The sequence below is a fragment of the Vigna unguiculata genome, chromosome 9 (genome assembly GCF_004118075.2).
Source record: "Vigna unguiculata cultivar IT97K-499-35 chromosome 9, ASM411807v1, whole genome shotgun sequence".
Lineage (NCBI taxonomy): Eukaryota > Viridiplantae > Streptophyta > Magnoliopsida > Fabales > Fabaceae > Vigna > Vigna unguiculata.
In genome coordinates this window covers 34,044,841-34,071,629 of record NC_040287.1, presented here as the reverse complement: position 1 = coordinate 34,071,629, position 26,789 = coordinate 34,044,841, and the positions used below count along the sequence as shown (strand labels likewise).

Sequence of the window (26,789 nt, the reverse complement as noted above, 5' to 3'; positions counted from 1 at the left end):
GTCATCAACATATAATAACAGGATAATAAAGTCATCATTAGAAAAACTTTTAACAAAGACACAATGATCAGAAGTAGTCTTCATGTAACCCTGCTCACACATAAAAGACTCAAACTTCTTATACCACTGCCTTGGAGCCTGCTTCAAACCGTATAGACTCTTCCTTAGTCTACACACATATTCTTCCTTGCCTTTAACAAGAAAACCATCAGGTTGCTTCATGTATATCTCTTCCTCCAAATTACCATGAAGGAAAGCTGTCTTCACATCCATCTGCTCAACCTCCAAATCAAGAGTAGCAGCTAAACTTAGCACAGTTCTGATGGATGACATTTTCACCACAGGTGAGAAAATCTCATTGAAATCAACACCCTTTTTCTGTCTGAAACCTTTCACCACTAATCTGGCCTTGTACCTTGGAAGCGTAGAATTTGAATCTTGTTTCACCCTGAAAATCCACCTAGTTTCCAATGCCCTTTTGCCCTTAGGCAATTTCACCAAGTCGTAAGTGTGATTATCATGCAAAGATTTCATCTCATCTTGCATTGCATCCAGCCACTGTTTCTTCTCTTCACTATCCAAAGCCTCTTCAAAACACTCAGGTTCTCCACCGTCAGTCAAGGTTATGTACTCATCACAGGAATACCTTGTAGAAGGTTGTTTTTGTCTATTAGACCTCCTGAGTTGGACTTGAGGTGATTCAGGTATATCACCAAGATCGTCATCATCATCATGTTCCTCTTGAGCATCATCAATTGGAACCTCTACTCCACTTCCAAACTGTTGATCATCAACATCACCATGTTGCTCATTGTCTTGAGCTTCCGTTTCAACATTCTCCAAATTGTGAGTGGGCAACCTCATCGGATTACCATCAGTGAGATTACTATCTTTCTCGGGTGTGGTCTTCTCCACCTTATCAATGTCTTCAATGGTCTGGTCTTCCATGAATTGTACATCACGACTTCTAACGAGCTTCTTCTCAACAGGATCATAAAACCTGTAGCCAAATTCATCCTCACCATAGCCAATAAAGATACATTGCCTTGTCTTTTTATCTAACTTGGATCTTTCATCCTTAGGAACATGAACAAATGCCCTGCAACCAAAGACACGCAAATGATCATAGCTAACATTCTTACCAAACCAAATTTTGTCTGGCACCTCAGTATTCAAAGCAACTGCGGGACTGAGATTAATAACATGCACAGCTGCAAGCAATGCCTCTCCCCAAAAGTGCTTAGGCAACTTTGCTTCTGAAAGCATACATGTAACCCTTTCAGCCAAGGTCCTGTTCATCCTCTCCGCTAGACCATTCAACTGAGGAGTTTTAGGAGGAGTCTTCTCGTGTCTAATACCATGCTGCCTGCAATAAACATCAAAAGGTCCACGGTACTCACCACCATTATCACTACGGATGCATTTCAGCTTCTTGCCTGATTGCCTCTCAACCATAGCATGAAATTCCTTGAACTTTTCAAGTACTTGACCTTTCCGCTGAAGAGCATAGACCCATAGCTTCCTGGAACAATCATCAATAAAAGTAACAAAGTAAAGTGCACCACTAAATGACTTTACCTTTAATGGGCCACAAACGTCAGAATGCACCAATTCAAGCAATTCTGACTTCCTTGAGGGTGGATGCTTCTTAAAAGATACTCTGGTTTGTTTACCAGCCATGCAATGAGAACATTTCTCCAATTCTGCATTTCTCAATCCCATAAGCACATCCTTTTTAGCTAAGCAGTTAAGCCCTTTCTCACTTATATGACCAAGCCTCCGGTGCCACAAAGATGCCTCCATATACATAGCATTCACACTGTCTTTAGCAACCAAAGCTTTAGTCCAATACAATTTAGATTGTTTCTCCCCTCTGGCCATAACCAAGTTACCTTTAGTGAGCTTCCATTTACTAGAACCAAAGTGATTGTCATAACCACAATCATCAAGCAACTGCACAGAGATTAAATTAAAACGGACATCCGGAGCATGTTTGACTCCTTTAAGCAACAACTGCACTCCCATGTTGGTTTGCAGGCAAACATCACCAACACCAATCACTTTAGACTCACCATCATTACCCATCTTCAACACTCCAAAATCACCAGAAGTGTAAGATGTGAAGAACTCCTTCCTAGGTGTAACATGCAGTGTAGCACCACTATCAATAATCCACATGCTCTCATCAGATACAAGATTAACGGACTCAAAGTCACGAAGAAGAACAAGATCACCATCTGTAGCAGTAGTGACACGATCATCATCATCATGATCATTCTCTCTCTGTTTGCCCTTCTTGTCTTTGTTCTCCTTTTTCCACTTAAAACAGTATTTCTGAATGTGCCCAGTTTTATGACAAAAATGGCACTCTAAATTCTTGTATCTTGACTTGGACTTGCTCCTACTCTTCTCTCTACCACCTTTATGTTCCTTTTTCTGACTTCTCCCCCTAGCTTCTGTAACAAGCATCTCAGACTGAGATGAAGAACCATGTGCCTTCCTTCTCATCTCTTCATTAAGAGCACCGCTCTTTGCCATCTGAAAAGAAACAACACCATTCGAGGCAGAGTTTGTAATTGAAACCCGAAATACCTCCCAAGACTCTGGTAGAGTATTAAGCAACCATAATCCCATAACTTCGTCATCAAACTTTATGCCCATTCCTGACAATTGATCTAGGAGCCCTTGAAACTCATTTAAGTGATCAGAAATAGAAGAATTCTCCATGTACCTCAAATTCATCAAGCAATTTAACAAATACAATTTATTATTGCCCGACTTAGAAGCATACAAAGACTCAATCTTCTCCCACAAAGCTCTGGCATGTGTCTCATTAGCAATATGATTATAAACATTATCTTCAACATATTGCCGAATAAAACCACATACCTGTTGGTGCTCAAAGTCCCATTCTTCTTCAGACATAGAATCTGGCTTCTGTGTAGCAAAGACCGGAAGATGCAATTTCTTGACAAATAATAAATCTTTCATCTTGCCCTTCCACAAATGATAATTTGTACCATTCAAAGCAACCATCTTTGCATTTGCCTCCATCATTCAAGCAAGTAAATATAGCCCAACCAAGAGCTCTGATGCCACTCTGATGGGGAAAACAATAACAAACAATATACCAGAGAATGCAGCGGATATAATTTCCCCTAACTTGCAAGAATCTATGAGGAGCAATAATCAAAGAGCAGCAATAATAAACCACCAAAAGCACAAATAAAGGCACCAAGATTTTTAACGTGGAAAACCCCTCAAATCAAGGGTAAAAACCACGAGTCGTCCAGACCAAAGAAATAGCTTCACTATGATCAACAAGAGTACAAAAGAGTCTTAATCAATAGCACAAATTAGTGCCAACACCCAACCAAATAACAAAGCAACAAAGCTTTCAAATAGAGAAGAACAAGAGAGGAAAACCTCTACAAATCACTGCTGCAGTGCGAAATTAATATCTCCCAACTCAGACCTCGTATCAAAGATCCGACCGGTCAGAATGAAGAGCAATGAGTTCCGAACCTGCTGTAAAAATTTCAGCCCGATCCAACGGTGAACGAATCCGCAGCGCCGAATTTACTGCGACAGCTCTATGAAAAACGTGAACAGAATTTTCCCTCTACCTCTCCCTCTATGTGTTAGGGCTTTCAGTGTATTCTTACTCTATTGTTCTGCCTCTCTCTTTATTTTATAGCCTCCTCTCCACTAGGTTTAAGTGAGACATGGGCTTCTCAAATTTTGGGCCTTTTCTCCACATAGGAAGGGAGCCCAATACCCAACACTATCAGTGTGATGTGATCAAATATCAACTTATACTATATTTGTTTTTTTATTCAATTTAGTCTTAGCTTTTATAAAATGGAACAATGTTGATTTCCTCCAAATTAGGACAAAATTTATTTTTTAATATAAATCTTATACTGATATTTTTATTAAAATTAAAAATTTTGTAAAAAATTTTGTAAAAAATTTAAGTTAACTTTAAAATCTATACCAAATTAAAACTAAGAATAATTTTTGAAAGGACAATAAATATAAAAAAATTAAATCATATATATATATATATATATATATAATATACAATTCAACTATTTATTTCAATTTTTTCATGTTGTTTTGGTTGCCTGATTTATGTTTCACTCTAACTAATGTGATTTAAAATAAATTTATATAGATTTTTAAGTTAGTTTTAAAATATTTTTATTAATATTTAATAAAAATGTCAATTTTAATAAAAATGCCAATTTTAATAAAAATGCCAATTTTAATAAAAATAATAGCATAAAATTTATAAAAAAAGTAAATTTTGTCCTAATTTAAAAGAGATATATATCTCAACTTTTACAAAAACCGTGAGTAACTTGAATAAAAAAAAAACAAGTATAAAAATTAAATTGGGATTTTGTCACATAACACTACCACATTACACTATCATGTCACACTCAAAGTGTCACGTGACACAACTTTAAAATGACATGTGAAAAAGATAAATTTAAAAAATAAGTTTTAAAAAAATCAAAAAAGCTATAATTTGATAGTGACATAGTTTGTACAACATTAATTCAAAGAACCAAATTAAAATCACTTTTAAAAAAAGTCATGTTCAAATTGAAACAAGAAAAAAAACACTAAAAGAACTTTACACTTTAAAAAAAAAATATCCAAAAGAATAATTAAACTTATCTTTCATATAGATTTGAATTTATTGTGTCTCTCAACTACAATTTGTTACTCTTAAAATCTCAAACATTTTTCTTGTTCTATAACTATACTCTTTATTGTCTAAGTAACAAGAGCATATATACCAGCCATGCAATGTAAATTGCTATAATTAGTTTAATGCAAACTCTGACATTTTCTCAAGTTGAATACCATGACCTAGAAGTGCTCTTTTTTGTTAAAATGTATTAAGATTTAATAATAATAATAATAATAATAATAATAATAATAATAATAAAGTAATAATAATAAAATAATAATAATAAAACCTTTTCCCAACACTATAAGTCACACTCATTACAACGTCAATTTCTACAATATAAAATCTCCATTCATGTGTCCACAACAATCTTACTTTGTCATGACACTAGTCCAATACAAAGTAAACAAAAATATAAATAACTTTAATGCATTGATTGATGGTTGAAATTTATTTGTCCAGTTAAAAAACAAATGCAAACTTAAAATTACATTTTAATTCCTTAAATGGGTTTAATTTAAATTTATAAAAAGTATCAATTTCATTTTCTTTATTTTTCTTTTCCAAAACTTTGTATTAAAAAATTCGTCGAAACAGTTACGGACGTTTACTATTACTTGTTAAATTATTTTCTATAACATATATTCAACCCATATTAATTACTTATTTATTTTCAATATTTTCGATCCTTCCTGCATCTGAACTTATATATTAATATATCATTAGAAATTAATACATAAAGTGTCCATTAATTTATATTTAAAATAATACAAAATGATTTTTTAATAATATTTTATTTTTAGTCACCCAACTTAAGTATACTGTAGCATTAACTTTTTTATTTGTATGCTCTATGATCTCATTTAAGATTTTATTATATTACATTAATATATCTGAATGATATATGATTTTTTTTTAATAAAAAGCTAAAATGTGGAAAAAGGTAAAAAATAAGTAAGATAGTGAATGAATGGAGTAGTAGGGTGGTATGAGGTAAAAGTGGGACCACCGCGAAAACACGCCAACAAGATTACCGTACTTTGACTGTGCAACAAAAAGTCAAACTTACACATCTCAAAATTTGAATCCATCTACTATATTTCATTTTTTATTCTATATACTATCTTCAATTTTGACAACAATTAATTTCTCTTTAGATTATCACTTAAATAAACTCTTCTTATTCACTTGTAATGTAAAATACAACACCTTTTAATTTCTTTAATTTTAAAAACTTTGAAAATTTAATAAGTATCAAATCACATTTAATATTGCTTGATAAGTTTTGATTGTATTGACTAAAAATACAAAGTGAAAACTATCATTTAATCAAATATCACATTAATTTTGCTTAACATGTAAACATTTTTTAAAATTAATTAAAATTTTGGTATTAACTAGTTTAATGATTGTATATATTAAATGATTATATTTTTATTAAATAGTTTACATTTTACTTTTTATTTAATGCTCATGGTATTGATTTAAAAAATATTTCATTTAAAAAAAATAATAAATAACCTTTTAATCCCCGCCTCTAAAAGTACATGCTAGTTCGCTAATTAACGTCTTTCTCAAAGGATATTGTTCGGTTAAAACCCTATTCAATTTCATACTGTAGTATTAACTTGCATGAAACGAAACGTAAATTTTCTCCATTCTTTCTTCTTTTTATCAATTTTTTTTTAATTTTTCTCTTTTTCTTTCTATATTACAATGGATTTATTAAAATTAAAAATTGACTAACATTTATTCTTCCTAGTACCCTCTCCCAAGTCTGAAAATTGCCTTATTGATAAAAACGTGGCTCTCCTCATAATACGTGTGAAAATCACTAAGATTACTTGAACTTGTTATTGAATTATAAAAATGAGAAATGTGGTGGTAGTGTAGACTCGGATAACCTTAATTAAACTTTGGAATTGAAAACTTGTGTACGAAAGCAATTTGTGGAAACAGAGTAAGTAACATCGGTAATTATTGCAAAGGTTTTGGTCACAAAACTTGATTATACAAATTATTCCACGTTTGTATTGGGGTCAGAAAAATAATAACATATTCTGCATGCATATCCTATAACTCTATGAGTATTGTTTCCTTTGTAAGTTAAAAAAATGAAGAAGCATTGAGTAATACTAAGTAATTGCCTAGAGTGGAGTACAAAGGGGACAAGTGGTGGCTCCACCTATGATTTAACCTCTGAAGCCATCATCAAAATAAACTTGGTTAGGGTTCAGATCTCACCACCACACACGATAAACCAGATACAATTGCAAGCTGGAATCATTAGTCTCTTCAAGAGTTTAATCAGAGAGACAAAAACCTCATCTTCTGCTAAATTCCAAAGAAAAACCAATTTACAATTCCAGAGTGGTCCTGTCTCACTCTTTTCCTCCTTTTTTTGTCTTCTTCTCCATTCTGCATTTCTTTTCTTCTCACTTGACAAGCTCAAACTCTCACACCTCACTGTCTCTGATTGCAACGCCCAAAGACTTGGCCAAAACCATTTCCTTTGACATTTTCCAACTCTCTCTCTGATTTGTTCTATAAAAGTGAATAAATTAAGATGGGAAATGAAAACCATCAGCAGCATCAGTTTTACTATCAGAAAAGCACATTCCTTCCAATGCTGTGTTCACGACCCACCATCAAAGACGTGACCATGCCACGCTTCAGAGACCCTTCTGCTCCCTCTTCCAACGACCCTTTATCCCCAAGAATCAGTTGCATGGGTCAGGTCAAGAGAAACAACAAAATCGCTGGGATTCCTCCCTCTCACAGACTCTCTTTCCCCAACAAATCTTCCCCATCTGTCAAATACTCCAAACTCAGAAGACTCTTCTCCGGGAAAAACTTCATCATCACCACCCCCAAAACCACCACCGCCGCCGCCTCCGCCTCCGCCGCCACCTGTAGATCAAGGCAACAGCTTTCGGATGTGCCCAGAAACCAAAAGTGTCTCAAGAGTGAGAACAACAACAACAACAACAATGTTGTTTCCATGATGAGCATTGAAGAGATGGATCCTCCTTTGCCTGTGGTGAAAAGAGTTCTTCTTCCCAAGTCGGAGGAAGGAAAAGAATTGGATAGTCTCTGGAAAAGGAGATCCGGTACGGCTAGACCTGCACTCAAAAGTTTACAGCTTCAACAGATTCACCATCCAAGGATTTGTCATCAACCTCCAACTGTTTGATATCATACCTCTCCAACACAATCAAATCGACGGATCCAATCTTGGATTGCATTTTTTTATTTTATTCTGTTTTTGTTTTCTCAGATTGTTACGTACATCATCATCATCATCATCATCATCATATACAATGTAAAGGGTTTTCTTTTCTTCTCTCTTCTAATTTTCCAGGCTTCCCATTTCCCGTGTTGCTTGCTTGCTCTGTTTCTTGAAGCATCTCACATGGCGGTGATGCAGAGTATCATGCTCATGTTTTCTGATACAATAGTAAATTGGTCAAAGTCAAATGGTCAAATATTTAATGCGTTTTAATTATTTTGCTGTCTTTGGAATTAGTATTGTGAATTTAATTAGTACTCAGGGCAGCTTTTTTTACAATATTTATGGCCGGTTTTACAAAATTTATATTTTTATCCATATTTTGGAAAGTTAATCAAAATTCATACATGTGCTTGTGAATTTACTCATGAAAATGAAAAATAAGATTTAGAACTGTTCAAAATAAAAATTATTTATTTTTTTCAATCACTTTGTTTGATTTGAATTCTATATTAAAAATAAAAATCACTTATAATATTTAAATTTAACGTTGTATTCATAAAGTTAAGAGTGGGTATATTAAATATCTCCGTTTTCTCCATTTAGATCTTCTCCAATATTAGAAGGATACAAAATTTAGGTTTATGGTTTCCATGACATTTTAAGCTTTCAATCTACAGTTAGTACCGGTTGCAGTGTGTTTAATAAATACAATTTTGTACTTGTTGAAAATATGTACGCCTTTATATTTGGTAGAAATTAAAGATTAGGATTTGATATCCAAAAGAAACTTTATATCATTGTTTCCTTGAATATTAATAAAAGTTATATGTTATTTATATATTTTACTATAAAAAATAGTTTTTTTTTTTTGTAATGAGTGATTGGAAAAGAAGATAAAAACACATGGAGATTGAAAAAAAAAAAGAGATGATCAAGCTACATGAAATAAGGATTTAAAAAACTAGCATAGTATCTCATATTTTTGTATATTCCGTTAAGAAAATAATTCAATATTAAAATTAATTCTATTTGAAATCTATTCTTACATCATTGTTTGAAATTGGACCTGAATCCGTTATCCGATACAAGTTATGGTTGGAAATGGTCCATGATCAATCTTCTACCTTAGAAAAAAAAAGTATATAAATAAATAATGAAGATGCATTGTATACATAAAAATATGAATTGCTAACTCCTTGTAATGGTCAACAAACATTGATAACGTAGCAATTATTGAAGTCATGTGTTGTTGGGTCACTGTTCCATTCACAGGACGGTTTTTTTTTTTTTCCTGCAGTTTAGATTTTGGTGATTTTGATGGAACCCAAACACTGAAAATTTGGTGCAAACCCTTTAGGTTTTATTTGGTAAGATAAAAGCATAAAGGAAAGGGAAAAAAAAAAGTTAAAGAGTTATGATTTGACCTTTTTCTTATTCCATCTTAAATCTTCTGAAAAAGGGAATGGGAAATTGTAAGACTCATAAACTATTACCCACTGTTTCTAATTTTACTATCACCTTTTATGTCAAACAAAAGAGCATTTTTTTCTTTCACCTTGTCACTAAAAAATTCCACACCAAACGCAATATTTGAATTAAAGGCATGTGATTCAGAAGTGTGGTTAGGAATAAGAAGTCAGCATTGTACACTGTGAAAGCGAAATACAGATAAGTAAATCTCTACGAAAGTGATAAATGGTATAATTAACTAATGATTTGTGAAAGTGAAGAATAGTTCAAGTCAACAACATCAGGCCATACCATCGATATTGTTTATACCATCAAATGGGGGCGAAAATTTTCGATTGGGATATTCAACATGTTTATCTTTTGGAATAAATGTCAGTCTATGTGACTTTCAACATACTTTATATATATATTATGTATAAAATTAAATATTAATGTATTGTTCGATATTGGTCTGATAATTAATAACACAATAAATTTAGATTTCAATTCAATTTTTATGTGATGTTATTTTGATGTGTTTTTAAAATATTTCAATGACTTCTAATTTTAAAATTTTAAAATATATTACAAAAAAATTTAAAGTATTAACATGTATTTTTATTGTTTAATATAAGATAAAGAGGACAACACAAAAAAACTCAGTACATAATTTAGACTTTAAATTTAACTCAATTTTACAAAACAAATTTGTAAGGTGAGGTTTGCACTCATTTATATATTATAAAAATTAATTTATCTCTAGTCGACGTAGAATCTCCATCATCTTATAAATCGATTTTACAATATTAAATTAGGTTTAAAATCCAATTTTTATATCTCTTTTAAATAAGAAATTATGAAATCACAGTTTCTGCTTCCAGTTTTTATATTGTTGAATATGTACCTTTTGGGTTTAAGTAAATGTTCACAAGTGAAAAAGGTCAAAACAAGTGACGAGAAATTTGAATGGATGCGGATGTGCTTACGTTAAGTTGACAAAATTAACCATTATCTATAAAGAAGAAAATTAGGCTCCGATAAGATAATAAAATAAACACAAGTGTACCAACGCATGATGAGAAAAGGAAGAAGAAGAAGAAAACACACTTTAGAAAGAGAAAACATAATAATGCTGAGCGCATGTTTTTATTATTGTGAATGATATACGAAATGAAACAAACGAAATGAATTTAATTACAAAAATAAAAACTATGGAAAAAACAAATAAAAAGAAAACTAAATATAGTTGACAAAATACTAATTATGATTGAAATAGAAAAACAAATATAGTTGAGAGAATTAACAATGAAGACACAAATAGATAGATGTAGGAATTGTGGTGTGATATTTTGAACCTTAACTAATCAAATTTTATCTTACAGACTGAAGTTGAGACTATATTAGATTAAATTCACTTTTTAATAAATCGTAGCATAATTTTTTTTTTCAAAAACTTAAATTAAAATTGTATAATCTGTTATATATTCAATTTTGAAAACAATAAATTAACCTCTCAAAACAAAATTCGATAATATGTGGAAGACTTAAAACTAATTAAGCCTGTCAACTGAGGCATAATTCGAAAAGTGTTAAATAGAAATAATGCAAATACCCAAAAGATTGAAAAGATTTTTTAGAAACAAATAAACCTTTGTTCTCTCCTTTTTTCACCATGACAATTTTTATGTGAAATACCTGTAATGTTTTTACCTTGTAGGACACATATTTAACACATTAATGGTAGTTGAGGTCAAATCTAAAACCTTAATAATGACATGTAATAAACTAAACTTTAAATGATTAATTTTAAAATCAACAGTAACTCACTCAATTTTTTAAAACATTTTCAGAAATAATTAGTTTTCTTAAAATTAAAACGTCGACCAACAAACTAAACCATTATGGCCCTTATTTTATGTCCAAAGGACAAAGAAACGTTCAAAGGTTGATTTAAACCATATACAAGTAATTAAAATATACACATAAATGAATAAATCACAAATCAACAATGTAAAAAGCAGATAGTTTATCTTATTTAATCAAATTGTTTGAGCAATGAATCACACAATTCAGAAAATAATGGGTAAGGAAAAAGCCCAGTCCCCAAACTTTCGTTGAATCACTGAGGTTTCTTCTTTCTGCACCTCAAACATTGCTATCTTCACCGAATTCTAAAAAGAAAATCAAAAGCCTCTTCACTGTACCATACTACTGCTGCAGCCACAATCACCGCTGCACTCTTTGAGAAGAGAGAATAAAACGGTGAGTTTAGTAATAAACTTCTTCAGAAAAATTTGTTCCAAAAGACAGCGTTTATACTTTGAGAAACTTTTTCCAGAAATCTTGTTTTAAAGATCTTGTTCCAAAACACACCTCATATGTTCTAAAAACCTTATTTCAGATAACATCTTATATATATCAAAAACCTTGTTCCCAAAAATTAAGTTTAAAATTCATTCTGGAATTTATAGCTTCTTCCAAAAATCCTGGTTTAAAAATTTTATTCCACAAATCTTTCTATGGATATCATTTTCTAGAAAATTTTCAAAAGAGATAATTCAAAAGTCACCTTTATATAAAGTAAAGAAAATGGTCTATCGACAACAAAAATGCATAGATCAATTATCACTTACCTACATTACAATTTATGATATCAGGGATTTCAGTAATCACAAGAATCATCACCATAGAAATGCAGTATAAAGGGGGGAATACAAATTTGGGTGGAAGTTGAATATAATTTATATGCTGGTGGATCTGATGCCGAGCGCTACCCCTTTCAGATTACTACGACTGTCATAAAATATGTACATCAACTTTACAGAAAAACATGTAATTCCCTGATCCTCCCTTGTATGATGATTACAAGGAATGCTTCCGTTTGATCATTCTCACGAGTGTCAATAATAAAACGGAATGCATGCCCCCTTCTAATACAAGTAAACGCAAGATATGCTCATCCACTGTACAGTTTACTCTCATAAGGAATGTACAACAATGCTAACAAAACTTGCAACCGCAGAGAGCAGAAAGCAACATTTTGCAACAATTCAGTATGATCAACCCTATCTCTACATTTTGCCATTTTCAGTTTCAAATAAAACTCCCCCAAGCGCAAAATCGCATGGCATCAATTATTATGGATGTCAGCCTCGAGGGCAAAATAAAGAACCAGGATGGGATCCAACACTATCTGTCATGCATATCCTCGTTAGAGTGCTTGTCATTTGACAGACAATCAGCAGGAACATATGCATATCCTTTTGGCAGCATTGAATTCTTCATGGATGCTTCATCTGACGTCATAACAAGCTCTTTTCCAAATGTTTCAGCATGCTGCAATTGCAAAGAAAGACTTGAGAAGTTCTTTCTCCCATTAAATCCATAAGGCACAGACTACATATCTCATTGAAAAATTAAAAAAAAAATGATAATTAAACATTGAAGTCTGTCATTACTCACCTTTCTAGATTTGGATCTCCATCCACCTTCATCCAAAATATTTCGTGATGCAGCAGCAGCAGCTCTATGAGGAATCTTCTTGCCAGAAAATTGTGTTCTTTCTGGGATCTTGTGGTTATATTTGCTCTGCGAGGTTGAACAGTCATCATCCAATTTTGGGTCTGCATCCATAGATATGGCAACTCTGACACGGTGCTTAGCAGAAATAGAACTGTCAACAGTAACATCATCTGATCTTTGGGGTGGTTCACTGCATGATCTGTATCCCTCTGTGTTCCCTTTTAGAGACGTTGTAGCTGATTCTGAACTACCATCCGGAAGGATGAAAGGGCTATGAACTAGCACAGACCTCGCAACATTATCTCTTTTAAAGGCAAGTATGTCATGTGAACATAGTACTAATTCCCGCTGTAAATGCCCACAATACAAGTAAATCAAAATCGCCATGCACGACAGCGAAGTGAAAGAAAATCCAAACATGAGAATCTACAACCTAATTGAAAATGCTACATAGAGATTCTATATATCACTCTGAGATTGGCAATTAAATTTCATCAGTCATAATTGCCAAATGAAGGAACGTAAGAACAATTGAGATTCTTATGGCAAATTTGACAAATGATTACCTTTATTTTTTCACGTTTGACAATTCTTTCACAAAGGAGACGTAATCTCTCTAGTTCAACCTGTTTCAGAAACACAGGAAGAATAAGTTATCTGATAAACTTCAAATAATGCCTAACATAAATTTCACTAACAGACTTCAAAACAGAAAACATATTATGCACAAATAACTATAATGATGAACATATATTTTAAGCAGGCTTAGATGTCTACAAATAGAACATCCAAAGTTCGATGGACAATGCATCCTATTATCAAGTCCTTCAAACAATAATGTGGAAGCTGATTAAAACAAAAAAGGAAACGAAGTCTCACCCTAATTTGCCTGATACTTTTTAACTCTTCAATTCCATGTTTTTGATTTTCAGCCTGAATAAAATTAGGAGCACAAACTCAGGATACGATCAAGCTAGACAAATAAAGAACATTTTATTCCTAGAGGCAAAATTTAACCTTCGCTTTTTGCTCCAGACTATGCTTTTCACAGTAAGCTTTGTGTTGAACCTTGCCACCAGCAGTCCTTGCATTCATGTACAAACCAGCACTTCTAGCACAGGATGGGTGGAAAGTGGTCTGACAATGCCCATAGCAACACTGCATTCACCATTTAAACATTTACTTTCAAATAAAAACGTTAATTTCAAAGCTTATTGATTGAAACAGGATAAAGAAGAAAATTCAATTTTTTATGTTACCATTACCTTCATGCATACACCATTCTTGCAATGGCAGATGCAACAAGTGTCAACGCCTTTTGGCACACTTTCCTGGCATTTAACAATGAAGACAGAGGTGTTAGAAAAGATACGTCAATTCTTTTTCCAAGTTAACAAGCAGGAGCAAGGAGGGTGGAACTTCAAACTAAGGAATTAGCAGTTTAGGCCCATACCATTCCTTCCACAGCATCTATTTGTCCTCTTCTGAACGTAGACTCAAAAACCCACTAGAAAGTATTCCAAATAAAGTTACCACTTAACCAAACTTAGGAATTAAAGAAAGAAAGAGCAATCTCCCAAAGAATTCAAAGGGAAATAGTTAACCTCAGCACAGAAAGCATGAACCCATTGACCGTCAGAAGACTTCCTAAAAGCACCAGTAGTACCACCACAGAGAGCACATTCTACACCAATATAAGGTTTCTCCCAAAAGTTGATGGCAGATGCCCCAGAGCTTCTAGAGGACAAATCTTCACATAACTCACAGTACCACGGACCTGTCGTTTCTTTCACACTACGGTAGCAATCTAAGTGGACTGAAACCTGCAACAGAATAACAATTACTATGGAACATAGATAAGTGAAACAAATACATGAAAAAGACCAGGGATGAGTCCTAAAACCTTACAACCAGAGCAGACTAAGATGGGGTTTAAAATAGTCTCTGATCGTCTACAAATATCACATGATTTACATTGCTCCTTAGAAAAATCTGAAGCTGGCATGCAGAAATCCGAATATTTCTCCGATGAAGTTCTAGTCACAGCTACTCTTGAAAGTGTCTCTTTGGCTCGAGGCATTGGTTGAGAACAAGCACCCGTCCTTCCATTTAAATGGTCTGATTTTAAAAAATTCTGAAAAAAGGATAATATTGTGTTGTCAATACAACTAGCTGATTATAGAGAGAGGGAGAGAATAAAGTATCTACAACCTCCTGTTGCATAGATTCATCTAATGTGTCTTTCCGGAATGACCTAGAAGATGCTGCAGCAGCAGCAGTTGCAGCAGCCAATACTGCCTGTGCTTCCTTGTGCTTTCTTTCTTTTCTGCCCTGCTTTTTTGCCTCTCTAAGATCACGTAGATATTGATTAACAATAACATCATCCCATCTTTGTTGATGTGCCTTATCAATCTCATGTGGTAAACTCTTTGCAACACTGTAGATTAAATTATCTGCAATTACAAAATCAAGAATAACTATCGCTCAATGTTTAAAAAAGAGAGAACAAATTCCTGGTTCCAAACAATATTACCAACTTCAAATTAAATTTTAAAACAAGGAATTGATGAGAATTTACGAAGAATGAGACGCACCAATATGCCTCCTTTTTGCAACCACATTCTGCAATAACCTATATTGAAAATAAACAAGTTCCCCCTCCAACTCATCTTGTGGAGAAATTTCCAAAAGTTCCACTTCTTTAGTCCTGACCAATTGCTCCCTCTTTACTTCATCAGGCTTTGATATTTCACTGCCAGTTAAGTTCTGATTTTGGCTATTTGAGCAGCCGCTAGCTCCAAAGGATTCAACCAAACCCGAATTTCCCTTGTCAGTTGAACCTGCTGAGATAGGAATTTGTTAGACAATTTCAAAGGGATATTAAAGAAAACAACTAAGGAGCCTCATTCTAATTTTCTAAACAAATAGAAACCTATATATTTTACATTTGGGTATAACAATACCACACAAAAACTTAAGTTTTGACATACTTTTGAAATTGAAGATTTTCACATATCATATACCCAAACATTATACAAAAACAGGTTTATACATATATATATATATATATATATATATATATATATATATATATATATATATATATATATATATATATATATATATATATACACATTCAGGAAATTAGAACAGCCATACCAAACACCTCTTAAAAGAATATTTAAATTAGTCTCACATATAACATTCTCCAAGGGCACCCCATCCTGAATCTGCAGCAATTTCTTGTTGATGAATGGATGAATGTAACTAGAGACAGCACCCTTTCTGCATTTCAAATAAATTAAAATTGGCTTTAAAGAAGAATACCGACCTATGAAAGTCCTCACATTAAAGAACTTCTACTAAAACATAATAAGAGACAGAAAACAGTACATGCTGCAAATAACTAAAATATCCACTTTGAAAAGCTCACATGAAACCAGAATCAGATGGTTCTGAAGCAGAATGAACAAGACATTGCTGATATGAAAGCGTAGAAGGATTTTGCAAACGAATACTACACTTGTCTTTTGAAACGTACCCAGATAAGCAGGATTTGTGAGGTTTATCTGCATTCTCTGCAAAAATGAGTATGCATACTTTAAAAAACACAGAGCAGCAAGAGGAAAAAACATATTGACAATAACTCTATAAAGAATAATCAGAAGAGGCTCAGACATATACAGTTAAAAGCAAACCAAAATCTCAAAAAACAAGTTTTCATCATACAAAATCATCATCTCTCTTTAAAAGAAACAGAATGGAAGGGGGAAGGGAATTTAGAAAGAAATTGCCAAATACTAAGTAACTAATGAACTCTGAAAAGGGAAGTAATTAAAGCCATACCTTGAACTTCTTGAAAAATATCCTCGGACTTGAGTAATTTCTGCATTAAAAATAAATAGTTAAAAAAATGATACTTTTTCCAATTTTAGTTTCTGTGGAGCAGATGGAAAAGGGAAGCCTTCAGAAATTGTAATGTAAAGATTAGCCACACAATTTTTTTATCAATTTGCCAAAAGGTATTTAAACAGGGGAGACCAGTGGATTGATAACATAAGTATATTCTTTGCTATTTCATTTCTTTCATCAATAAGATTAGAGAGGTCAAAATATCCCCATTCGTCATGTTCGTCCAAGAAAAACATCAAGACGGCCTTATTAAGGATGTCATATTCGTATTCATAATATAGTTTCTTTTTTATATACTGCCCACGTCTTGTCCTTGCATCACACAAGTCCAATTGGAAATCCCGTTCCAAGACAACTAAAGACCAAAAATATAGATAACGTGAAGCTCATAAACCCACACAATTCTACCTTACAATGAAATTGTCATACAATGTCACAAAGATAGAGTACTTCAATAGTCAGGCAAAACACATTCTTGAAAGTAGGCAGATTAATAAAGAAGAACAAAGAACACAGAAGAAAAGCAAGCAACACTACTTTTCCTGTTAAGCATCACACCTTCCCAAAAATGAATTACAAAAAGCAGTTGTTGATATCATCATAAATATAACTCATGCAACGAAGGAGAGTAAAATCTGTATTAAGATCAAAGAATATGGCTTCAAGAAAACCAGTTCCAAAATTCAAAATGAGACCCCACTGACACTGGATTACAATTAAAAAAAATGGGATCAAAAACCGGATCAAGAAACTAGACTCTCCACATCAATCTGGATTTCCTACAAAATCACAGTATAAACCTCCTTCTTTACCCCCTTTTTATTTATAGGAAGTTAACTCACTAATCATCCCACAGCCCCAATCTCAAAAGTACTACTTATTCTTCCAGCAATGGGGTTTACCAGTCACCCGCATATCACATTCACAGTATAATCCTTACTCAAGGTATTTTGAGTTTGTGCATGCAAAGCCTATGGCTTCAGTTGCCAGTCCCGGGCCCAGAAAAGAATGGTTGCATTAAGCTTTTGGCAGCCACCATAATGCTCAGTGATATATAAAACATCGGAAACAAATTTAAAAGAAAGCAAATACATCTGTCCAAAAACTAAAAATTGATCTAAACTAACAATAATAGGAAAGACATGAAATTTCACAAGCAACATCAGAATTGAATTGGCAATTTAGACCATTATAATGAGTATAAACACAACTGAGATTTCTCAAGGCAGAAGCAGTACCAGCAGAAAAAACAACAAAAAGAACTCTTAGAATGACTTAGTCTAACTCAACTTCACAAAAGTAGGTTGTAAAGTAAGAATTGCTCAAGCCTTGAAGAATCCCATAGAGGCCATGACTAAGGCAGGCTAGGAGTGACAAAAATCTGGGTGGCAACACTAATTAGCTTCCAAACAACAGGTGAGCCATCAGACAATAGAGAAGGTGTAAAAGATGAATGAATGGTTGAAAGAAGCTGCCCACTTTGAAATTCTAAAGAATTATACTGTGTATTTAAAGAATCCTTGCAAAAATGTTAACAATGTTCTAGGAGAAGGGTAACAAAGATCACAAGGGAAGAAAGAACGAAAACAAAAATCGCCATGTGGTTCAAGATTCACAAAGTAATAAATGGTGAAAAACAAATAACACGGATAATGTTAAGTCATTAATGAGATTGAAAACTTCAAGAACCAGGTAAAAAACTAGCCTATCTAATACGAAATCCGAAAAAAAAGTTTCAGACTCTTCGTTACTCTTAATGTATTGAATCATTCAGAATAATGTATTACAATAACATTTAATTTAATTACTCAGAAACAAAGCAAAATAAATTATAAAAGTAAATTTACCGTTTCCGTTGCATTGGGGATGGATGCTTCATTGGAACTTGTTGGATTCTCGCAGTTGGGCTGTCCTACTCTGCACATGTGCACCGGCATCCCATTCTCACTTGTAACCCCCTCAGATGAACAAATCACTTTATTATCCTTCAAAATCCTAATGTTATTGGTTGTTCTCCTCCTTGGTGGAACCGACTTAACAGCAACAGGATCCAGCAAACCCGAGTCTGATATTGGTAAAGTATCAGAGCCATCCGTGGCTCCACTATCAATTTTGGATGCATTGGCTGGTTTGAATTTGACCTTTAAACCCTTCTGAAATGCACTGGTATATACATGGCTTTTTAGCCAATTCACTATTTTGTGTCGGACATCAGGGGCCATATAAGCTTCCTGCAAGGAAAAGGATTGGGACATAAAACTAATAAACAAATATTATACTAAGAATGATAATTTTCAAGAAAGAAAGCATGACAAATTCCATGCGTTACATTTGTATTTGCAGTTAATGTATCTGGTGAAATGCCAATCTCCAATGCTACATCTTTTACGTTAACTTTTCCTCGATCAATCAACTACCAAAGAGTGAATGTCAGTTTAAAACGAAACATGGAATAAGATCAATTGTTTACAAAAATTATAGCTTTATCCAAAACAAACACATGTATGGATATACATATAATACCTTCTTCAAAACTAGAGCAAAACTGTTAGAATCAGATCCATCAGCATTCTCATTCTCTCTCTCTACCACTTCAACATTTTGTTGGGGCACAGCAACACATCCCAACATGTGATCACTTAACCTGCAATCAGGTAATCCTCCATCTGGTGGTTCGTCATTATGGTTCAATTTGTCTGGATTACTGTCAGAGACTAATCCTCCATTCCTGCAATCTCTCAAGTTGTGTTCACCACTCACTGGCAATGTCACTGGAAGGTCACTGGCTTCTGAAAATTCATTTCTAACCTCTATAAAGGCTTCCTGTGGCAAGATGCTTTTGCTCTCTGGTAGATCCGAGTGTTTCAAGCAAAAAGCCCGCAACTCAACCTGACAAAGCATGACACATAAGTAGCACAACAGTTTAGACAGTTGTCACTAAAAAGAGGAACCATTGGCAGCTTAGGAATTGATCCGATAATAATATTCAACATTTTGCTTATTTTTTTGTTACTTTCTTCTTGGAAAGGGGAACATGGACATTATCCAAAAAAATACAGATTACTCACATTATCATTACCATACTTTGCCCAAACCTCCATCCTATGTCTAGCTTCCCTTGCACATGAAGGGTGGAAAGAAGTTCTGCAGCTTCCTGAAAATACCACACAGAAGAAATGACTTGCAAGTTGTAAGGAGAATAAGATAGCTAAGAATACAACTTACAAACATAACTCAAGAGATCAAAACGAGCACATAAAATGAAATATTTACTATTTAGAAAAAAGTAGCTGCAAGGCATACAAAAATGGTATGGAAGTACCAGAAAACCATGAGCAAGCGTCAAAATAGGTTTCTAATAAGTAAATCAAAGTTATATTATGTATACATACACATAATTATACATAACATATACCTGATACACACAAACAGTACATTTAATGCATAATAATAACTAATGGGACTATTTAGGACAAATAATACAACACTACTCTTTAAAAGGCTTGATAACAAAACTAACTATTGAACAAGCTCGCAAGTCAGGTCAAACATTCATACAGATCAGACCAGAACTATTAAAAAAGGCTTAAAAAGAGATAAATAAGTTAGGGGCTCAAACTTTTTTTTAACGAAGGTCAAGTCTGGTCTGGTTTGGTCTGCCTTATTTCCACCCCTGGCATGAGATCCCACGTAATAATTCCATTCAATGCTCTTCTTAGTATTACAATGACCCTTTTCGCTCAACTAAAAATTATGCAATCTACTTTCCACACCTATGATCCTGTAGCTGGACTCAGACCTAGGTAAAGGAGGTCGGTTGCACTATGAGAAGCCCCAATTACCATTAGCAAACATATTAATTATGAGAAACACATTTTTGTACTATAATTCAAAACTTTACTCACTCCACTATTCCAAACCTTGCTGGGGTAAGGTAAGAAAAATTGATGAATAAAAGGTTAGGACATGCTGAATTTGATTAATTAAAACAGAAAACAAAGTAGTCATTCCGTTTCAACAAATTACTCACAAGTTCCATGACTCTGGGTGTACTAGCCCAATAATGACTTTCCTACCCCAGATGAAAAATCTTTCCCTTTTTTGGGCAGTTTTAGCAACCACTGTAAAACTTCTTGAATCCCAGACATGTATGATTCATCGTGGCTTAAAATAATAAATAAAAGGGAGAAAAATAATAAAATGAAAAGCTGCATAATCCAGTCCCCCTGTTCAGAAAATACTACATTAACAAGATTGAGTCCAAAATCCTATATACAAAATGCAATACATCAAAATATAAACTTATAAAACACCTATCTGCAGTAGTTGATATAATAATTTTAAAGGCCTAATTACCCAGCTTTCAAGAGCATACCAAATGGTTTATATATCGTTTAGCTTATTTTATATGGGTTTCCTGTCACAAATCAGTGAGACTTGTACAAAGACAAATTCAGAACTGAAACGTAATCAAAACTATTCCTCGCGCCAGAAAATATCGAGATGATTAACATTCTGTTTTCTCATGAATAACAAACCAGGGTATCAACAGATGAACAGATGCAATTGAACATGGTATAAATTTATCCTTTAAATAAAAAAAGAAATCCAATTATCTTAATAACTTTTGTAGAGCAGATGCACTAAAATGGTGGCACCATTGCAGCCAAGGCAGAGTGGTGTGACACATCTTTCACCAATAGCCATATGCAATTTGTGAAGGGAGGCCTGCTCTGGTGGCACCATAGACTACAATGGATTCTTTATATGGCAAATTTTTGGCCTTCCCCCATTGGTAACACTGCCCCGAATTCTGTAATCCCCACCTCTAACCTTCCTAAACGAGGAAAGATGGGCTTTTGGACACAAGGTCCATTACCAACAAGAATATAGAAAGGGAAAACAAATACTTAATATGACAAGGAGTTCTTTGTTTACTCGAAGGTCCAATCTCATAAACAGAAAAGTCAACGGAATATCAACATAAGCAGGTTCAAATTAAGCATGCTGGGTAGTTAAAAGAGAAACAGCAAAGATGTTTATAATCTGAAGTTTACCATCAGACAATGGTAACTAATACGTGTGTGCATCCCCAACAAAACTTCACATTACAGTATCTTCAGTTTCTCCCAAAATCACGTTGAAGGGGAAAAGACAAAAAAATTGTGGAAAAAAAGTGAGTACCAAAATCCTATTTCATTGCAAGTCACACTAATGACTAACATCTTGAACCATGAAAAAGTAAATCAACTACAAAAAGTAATTTCAAAATCTTGCTTAGCATATTTCAATCACAGAATAGGCCTAATCATCAATTGTCCAAGTCAGACATTGCTGAGAATATGCAATATTCAAAAACAGGATTAGGATAGTCAGTTTAAGTTGAATTGTATACTTCACTTAAAAAAAATGGAAAGAACGTCACCTTTCAACCTAATTTCACAATTATCCAGAACCAGGGACATTTTAGAATAAAATAACATGTCAAGATGCACTACAATTACAAACATAAAAGTGTGTTTTTCGAGGAGACAAAGAGCATAATAAATAACCAAAACACTTGTACACTTGAAGAAGTCCTGTTATATAATACAACTCTAACCTAAAGTACCAAAACAATATTTTAAACTAAAATCATACACAATGATTAATGCCCATCAATTTAAATCATCATTTTGCAATCAAAAAATTAAAGCTCTTTAATCAATATAATGTTTCTAAGAATAAATTTCGGGATGCAAGTACTCAATGAACAGAACAATCTTACACAAAAATGTCGTGCAAAGATATTGAAATGTTTGGTCAGAACCATGATAATTAATCTATGAAGTTGAGAAAAATGCACATTGAAGAGTTTAAATTGTATTCAACTTCACTACACCTGATTTAATACAGAAATCATCTTAGCAGAATGTAACTCAGTCATCCTTGCACACAGACTAAAAGGCAACAGATAAACAAAATTATGTGATCTTAAAAAGCATTGCTATGTGAAGCCAGATCAGAAGGTCTAACAAACATGCTTTTAGTCATAATTAGAAAACAATGCAAAATTGGCCTAAGAATTGAGAATTGCATGCTACAATAAACAAAACATACCATGGCTGCACCGAACACATGCACCACACTTTGATTTGCAAACACTACACACTAATTTCTTCTTGGTTTCCTTGACTTCCCCCACATTCATAACAGGTTCCATCTTCTCCAGATCATCTACATAAACCTCAGGCATCCACAGAGAGCAGAATAAGTGCACAAATGCAGCTGAGTCAGCACCTTTCACACTGCTACAAACTGGTTTTAATGCACCACCTTTCTTTGGACAAAGAACACAAGGATTCAGTGATTCATCAACATCACCCATTTGTTTGCACCAGGAGCACAGCCAAGCCTCATCCACACCATCATGCACACCATAGCACTTCCCGTGAACTGCCATTTTACAAGCCGCGCATACAATTAACCTATTGGAGTCACTGCCAGTGTCTCCTCTGCCACAATAATGGCAAAACGGCTGACCCTCATCACAAGGACAAGTCATTATAACTTTCTCCAAACCAGCTTCAACGCCCAAAAGCCTCCTTTTCTTGGTGGGACGCTCAGAAGCTAAAGAAAGTTTATTCCTACATCCCAAAAACCACTCTAAACTGATAGAAGAACCAGAACTGTCTTGATTCCTGTCATCCTGAGGACATGGTTGTTCAACAGCAGCATCATCAATTGCCTCAATTACCAACAATCCATCCTCACTATCCACAGCTTCACCAACCTTCTTTGCATCCTCACTACCCACTAATTCACCCTTTTTTTGATCCTCACTACCCACTAAATCACCCTTTTTTTCTTCCTCACTACTCACTCCTAGGTTGACTTTTGGAGCAGGCTCCATTTCATTCTCTCTATAACTACTAACTACATTGTCTGTCGGAACATCTCCCAACAGCGGAATGGAGAAATAGTCCTGAAAAGCTAAACTAGAAGTGCGAGAGAACTCAAACAAGAAGTCAATATCTGCCAAGGTTAAGTCTCTAAAGTACTCCTCAGTCTCAACCCAAATGTTAGAATCCTCGGGCTTCTTCTGGTTTGCCCTAGTCGACGATTTCCTCTTGTGCCCACCAGAATGGGACTTCTTAGGACGTCTCCTGTTATCAGTCTGCCTATTCAGCAGGCCAGCCAACCCACTGGGCAGTGTGAGCGCAGCAGAAGTCGAAGTTTCTTCAGCAGCATCAAAGGGGGAACGTTCTGAGAGCGCTTTCCTAGCCTGGGACAAGTAATCAATTTCAATTTCACGTACAGAAGAATCACAAGTCATTTCCGCCACAAAGTCAGACCGACAGGGTCTCCCCACGGCAGCGGCATCCCCTTCCTCTGCCATGTCCTTCAACGGAAGACATCGTCCCCCGGTCATCGCCGGCAACAACAAGGTACACAGGAAGCGGAGCATTCCATCATATAAATCCAAACCCTAGCGAAACAAATTGCAGAGATAACCCTAATGCGTACCCCAGTGAAGATTCAGTGACAAACCCCTATCGTACCTGGTGGTTCGATTTCGGGAGCGAACAAACGGAAAATGAAGCAGAGGATAAGCCCCGTATTCTAGGGTTAGGGTTCAGTTTTTTATTGGGATCCGTTTTTTTAGACTTCGTTTCGTGCAGTTCTCTTCAGGACAGGACAAGAGTGAGGTGGGAGAATAAAAAAAATTGTAAAAAGAAAAGAAGAGAAATTAGCTATTTATGCTCTGGTAGATATTTTTATATTAGGGTATTGTAGGTCACAAATTTACTCACACTTGCCACACATGATTCCCAAAAAATACACAAATGTGCATCTCACCTGCTACCTACTTTATCAATAATATACAAAAAAACTGACTCGTGAGTAACCATGCACAGTATTTTTTTATAAAACCTGCTAAACTTGTAATATTTTATTTATTGTAGCAATATTTTTATTCACTCCTAATAAATAAGTATCTTTTTGAAATAATAGTTTAGATAGTAGATATCTATAATTTTAAAAAATTTAATTACACGTGACGGCAAAATCTTTTATTTTTTATATTTTAGATAATATACAAAGTGGTCACCATTTTCTTTGGTGATATATACTATATGATGTCTTCTTCTTTTTTTCTTATTATACATATTTTTCAATCAAACATTTTATTTATCTATTTAAGTCTTCATCCTATTTTTATTTATTATTTTCTTTGAAATACTAGAGATACATTTTGATGGCTTATCATACATTTTTTTCTTATTTTAAGTTATATACAAAAGAAAAAAATAAGTTTAGACTCCCAAACCAAAATTTGTAAATTATATTTGTTTTTAGGCATATACTTTTACATTTAATTTATTAATTTATTGGTAAAAGGTAGATGTGGCTTGATATTCAATGTGCTCCCAAAATTTTGATAAATATGTATGCCTAAAGTCTGATTTTCAAGGGAAGAACCATTCAAAATATGATTATCACTGTTTTACCCTGCAAGTATGAATATATGAGTTTGTGATGGTTGGTTTTGTAATACTTTGTATTAATGTGGAGATAGATATTGTTAGAAATCGGTTGATGATGGATTACTCTGATGAACCTTCAACCATTTACTAAACTGTGAGGTCTTTTTATGACTAAACCTCACAAACAAAAATACATGCTCTCATATTTAGCTCACTTAAATTTGAAATATTGTAATTTTTTTTATTTGTAATTGTTGACCGATTATAAAAATAACGATTGTGAAATAAAAACAAAATAAAGATTAATATTATATACGATATATGATTGTTTGTATTACTCACGTCCTCTAGAGTAATATTTTATGTGAGATTTGTGCTAAAAACAATGTATTTGAAAATGATAGTTTTTTTTTTTTTTATGTGTATAAGTTTGCAATCAATTTTTTTTAAATTACCTTGTTGGTAGTTGTACCATTGATTTTTAAGAGTAGTAGAACATTATATATATTAATATTGTCATGTACAAGCATATCAAATTATGTTTTGGTAGTCTTAGTGTCTTCTTCACCTTCATTGAAACACTCACTAATTAAATAACTAATATTATTAAAGAGATTGTGTCAATTTTGTAGCAACATATTTGACTAGTAAAAGCACTCACTAATCAAACAATAAATATTATTTAAAAAAATTGAGTTGATTTTGTTGCAACATGTTTAACTACCTATAAACTTGTGTATTCATGTTCCTCAAACTTAACATGTTTTCTATAAATTAAGTAGTGCTTAACGTAAAAAGTCCAATGGTCATTAATTATGGTAACTAACTATCACAATATAGTAGATGCTAAGCTTATAACCTCGGTGTTAATGTTAAAAGATTAATGCGTCAAACACCAAAATTGTTGTGTATGAAATTGGTATAACACAAGCAAAAAATAACTTTCAATCTTGCCACAAAACTTAATAGAACATGTGAAACAAAGAAAGGGACACTAAGAACCTTTAACTAAAGTTTAAATATCTATATATTTTTTAAAAATATTCAATGAAAGTGTAGGTATAAACAATAAACAAATAAATGGTAGATTTTAGGGTTACTACACACATTTGTACAAATAAAAGTGTATTTATCTCCTACAATAGTGTGGGGATGAAAAATTAACAAGTGTGTCACAATGATTACAATACACCCATTGTCTCACAAAAAGGAAAAAGTTCTTTTAAAACTCACGTATGGAAAGATTATATCCTTGTATTACATGTGCATTCTATTATAGCTTATTTAATTTGTAACATTATCAAAAAAAATTGAAGTTAAAATACCATTTGAATTTGACAATATTGCTATGACAAAAAAAATCTATCTCCAAAAAAGATATTTTGTGATTAAGGCTTTTCATACAAACCATTTTTGGAATTATCAATAAATTTAGATTTGGGTCTTTTGCTTATATTGTTGGTTCTTGTGATAGGTGACATGCTAGATTAGGACATGTAAATTT

The 26,789-nt window shown here is 33.5% G+C and overlaps 2 protein-coding genes across 5 annotated transcripts; one reads left to right on the top strand and one right to left on the bottom strand.

The window, feature by feature from the left end:
* Window positions 1-6,891: 6,891 nt before the first annotated feature.
* LOC114162636 lies at window positions 6,892-8,207 on the top strand. Its single transcript, XM_028046593.1, has one exon. It carries the CDS (start codon window positions 7,269-7,271, stop codon window positions 7,893-7,895), a length of 627 nt encoding a protein of 208 aa, XP_027902394.1. The 5' UTR covers window positions 6,892-7,268; the 3' UTR covers window positions 7,896-8,207.
* Window positions 8,208-11,980: 3,773 nt separating this feature from the next.
* Window positions 11,981-24,521, bottom strand: LOC114164309. Of its 4 annotated transcripts, none has more exons than XM_028048930.1 (19): window positions 22,917-24,521; window positions 19,886-19,971; window positions 19,341-19,706; window positions 19,147-19,230; window positions 18,665-19,048; window positions 16,752-16,791; window positions 16,339-16,483; window positions 16,102-16,190; window positions 15,500-15,748; window positions 15,117-15,358; window positions 14,809-15,039; window positions 14,510-14,728; window positions 14,359-14,412; window positions 14,171-14,236; window positions 13,923-14,063; window positions 13,785-13,838; window positions 13,472-13,531; window positions 12,846-13,253; window positions 11,981-12,719 (listed from the first exon to the last, which is right to left on the bottom strand). In XM_028048930.1, the coding sequence occupies exons 1-19, from the start codon at window positions 24,262-24,264 to the stop codon at window positions 12,573-12,575; spliced, it is 4,413 nt and encodes a 1,470-aa protein (XP_027904731.1). In that variant the 5' UTR covers window positions 24,265-24,521; the 3' UTR covers window positions 11,981-12,572. The 4 variants fall into 4 exon arrangements, with proteins under 4 accessions (XP_027904731.1, XP_027904732.1, XP_027904733.1 ...); XM_028048931.1 differs by having other exon boundaries at window positions 15,500-15,745; window positions 22,917-24,520; XM_028048932.1 differs by having other exon boundaries at window positions 16,447-16,483; window positions 22,917-24,520.
* Window positions 24,522-26,789: the final 2,268 nt, after the last annotated feature.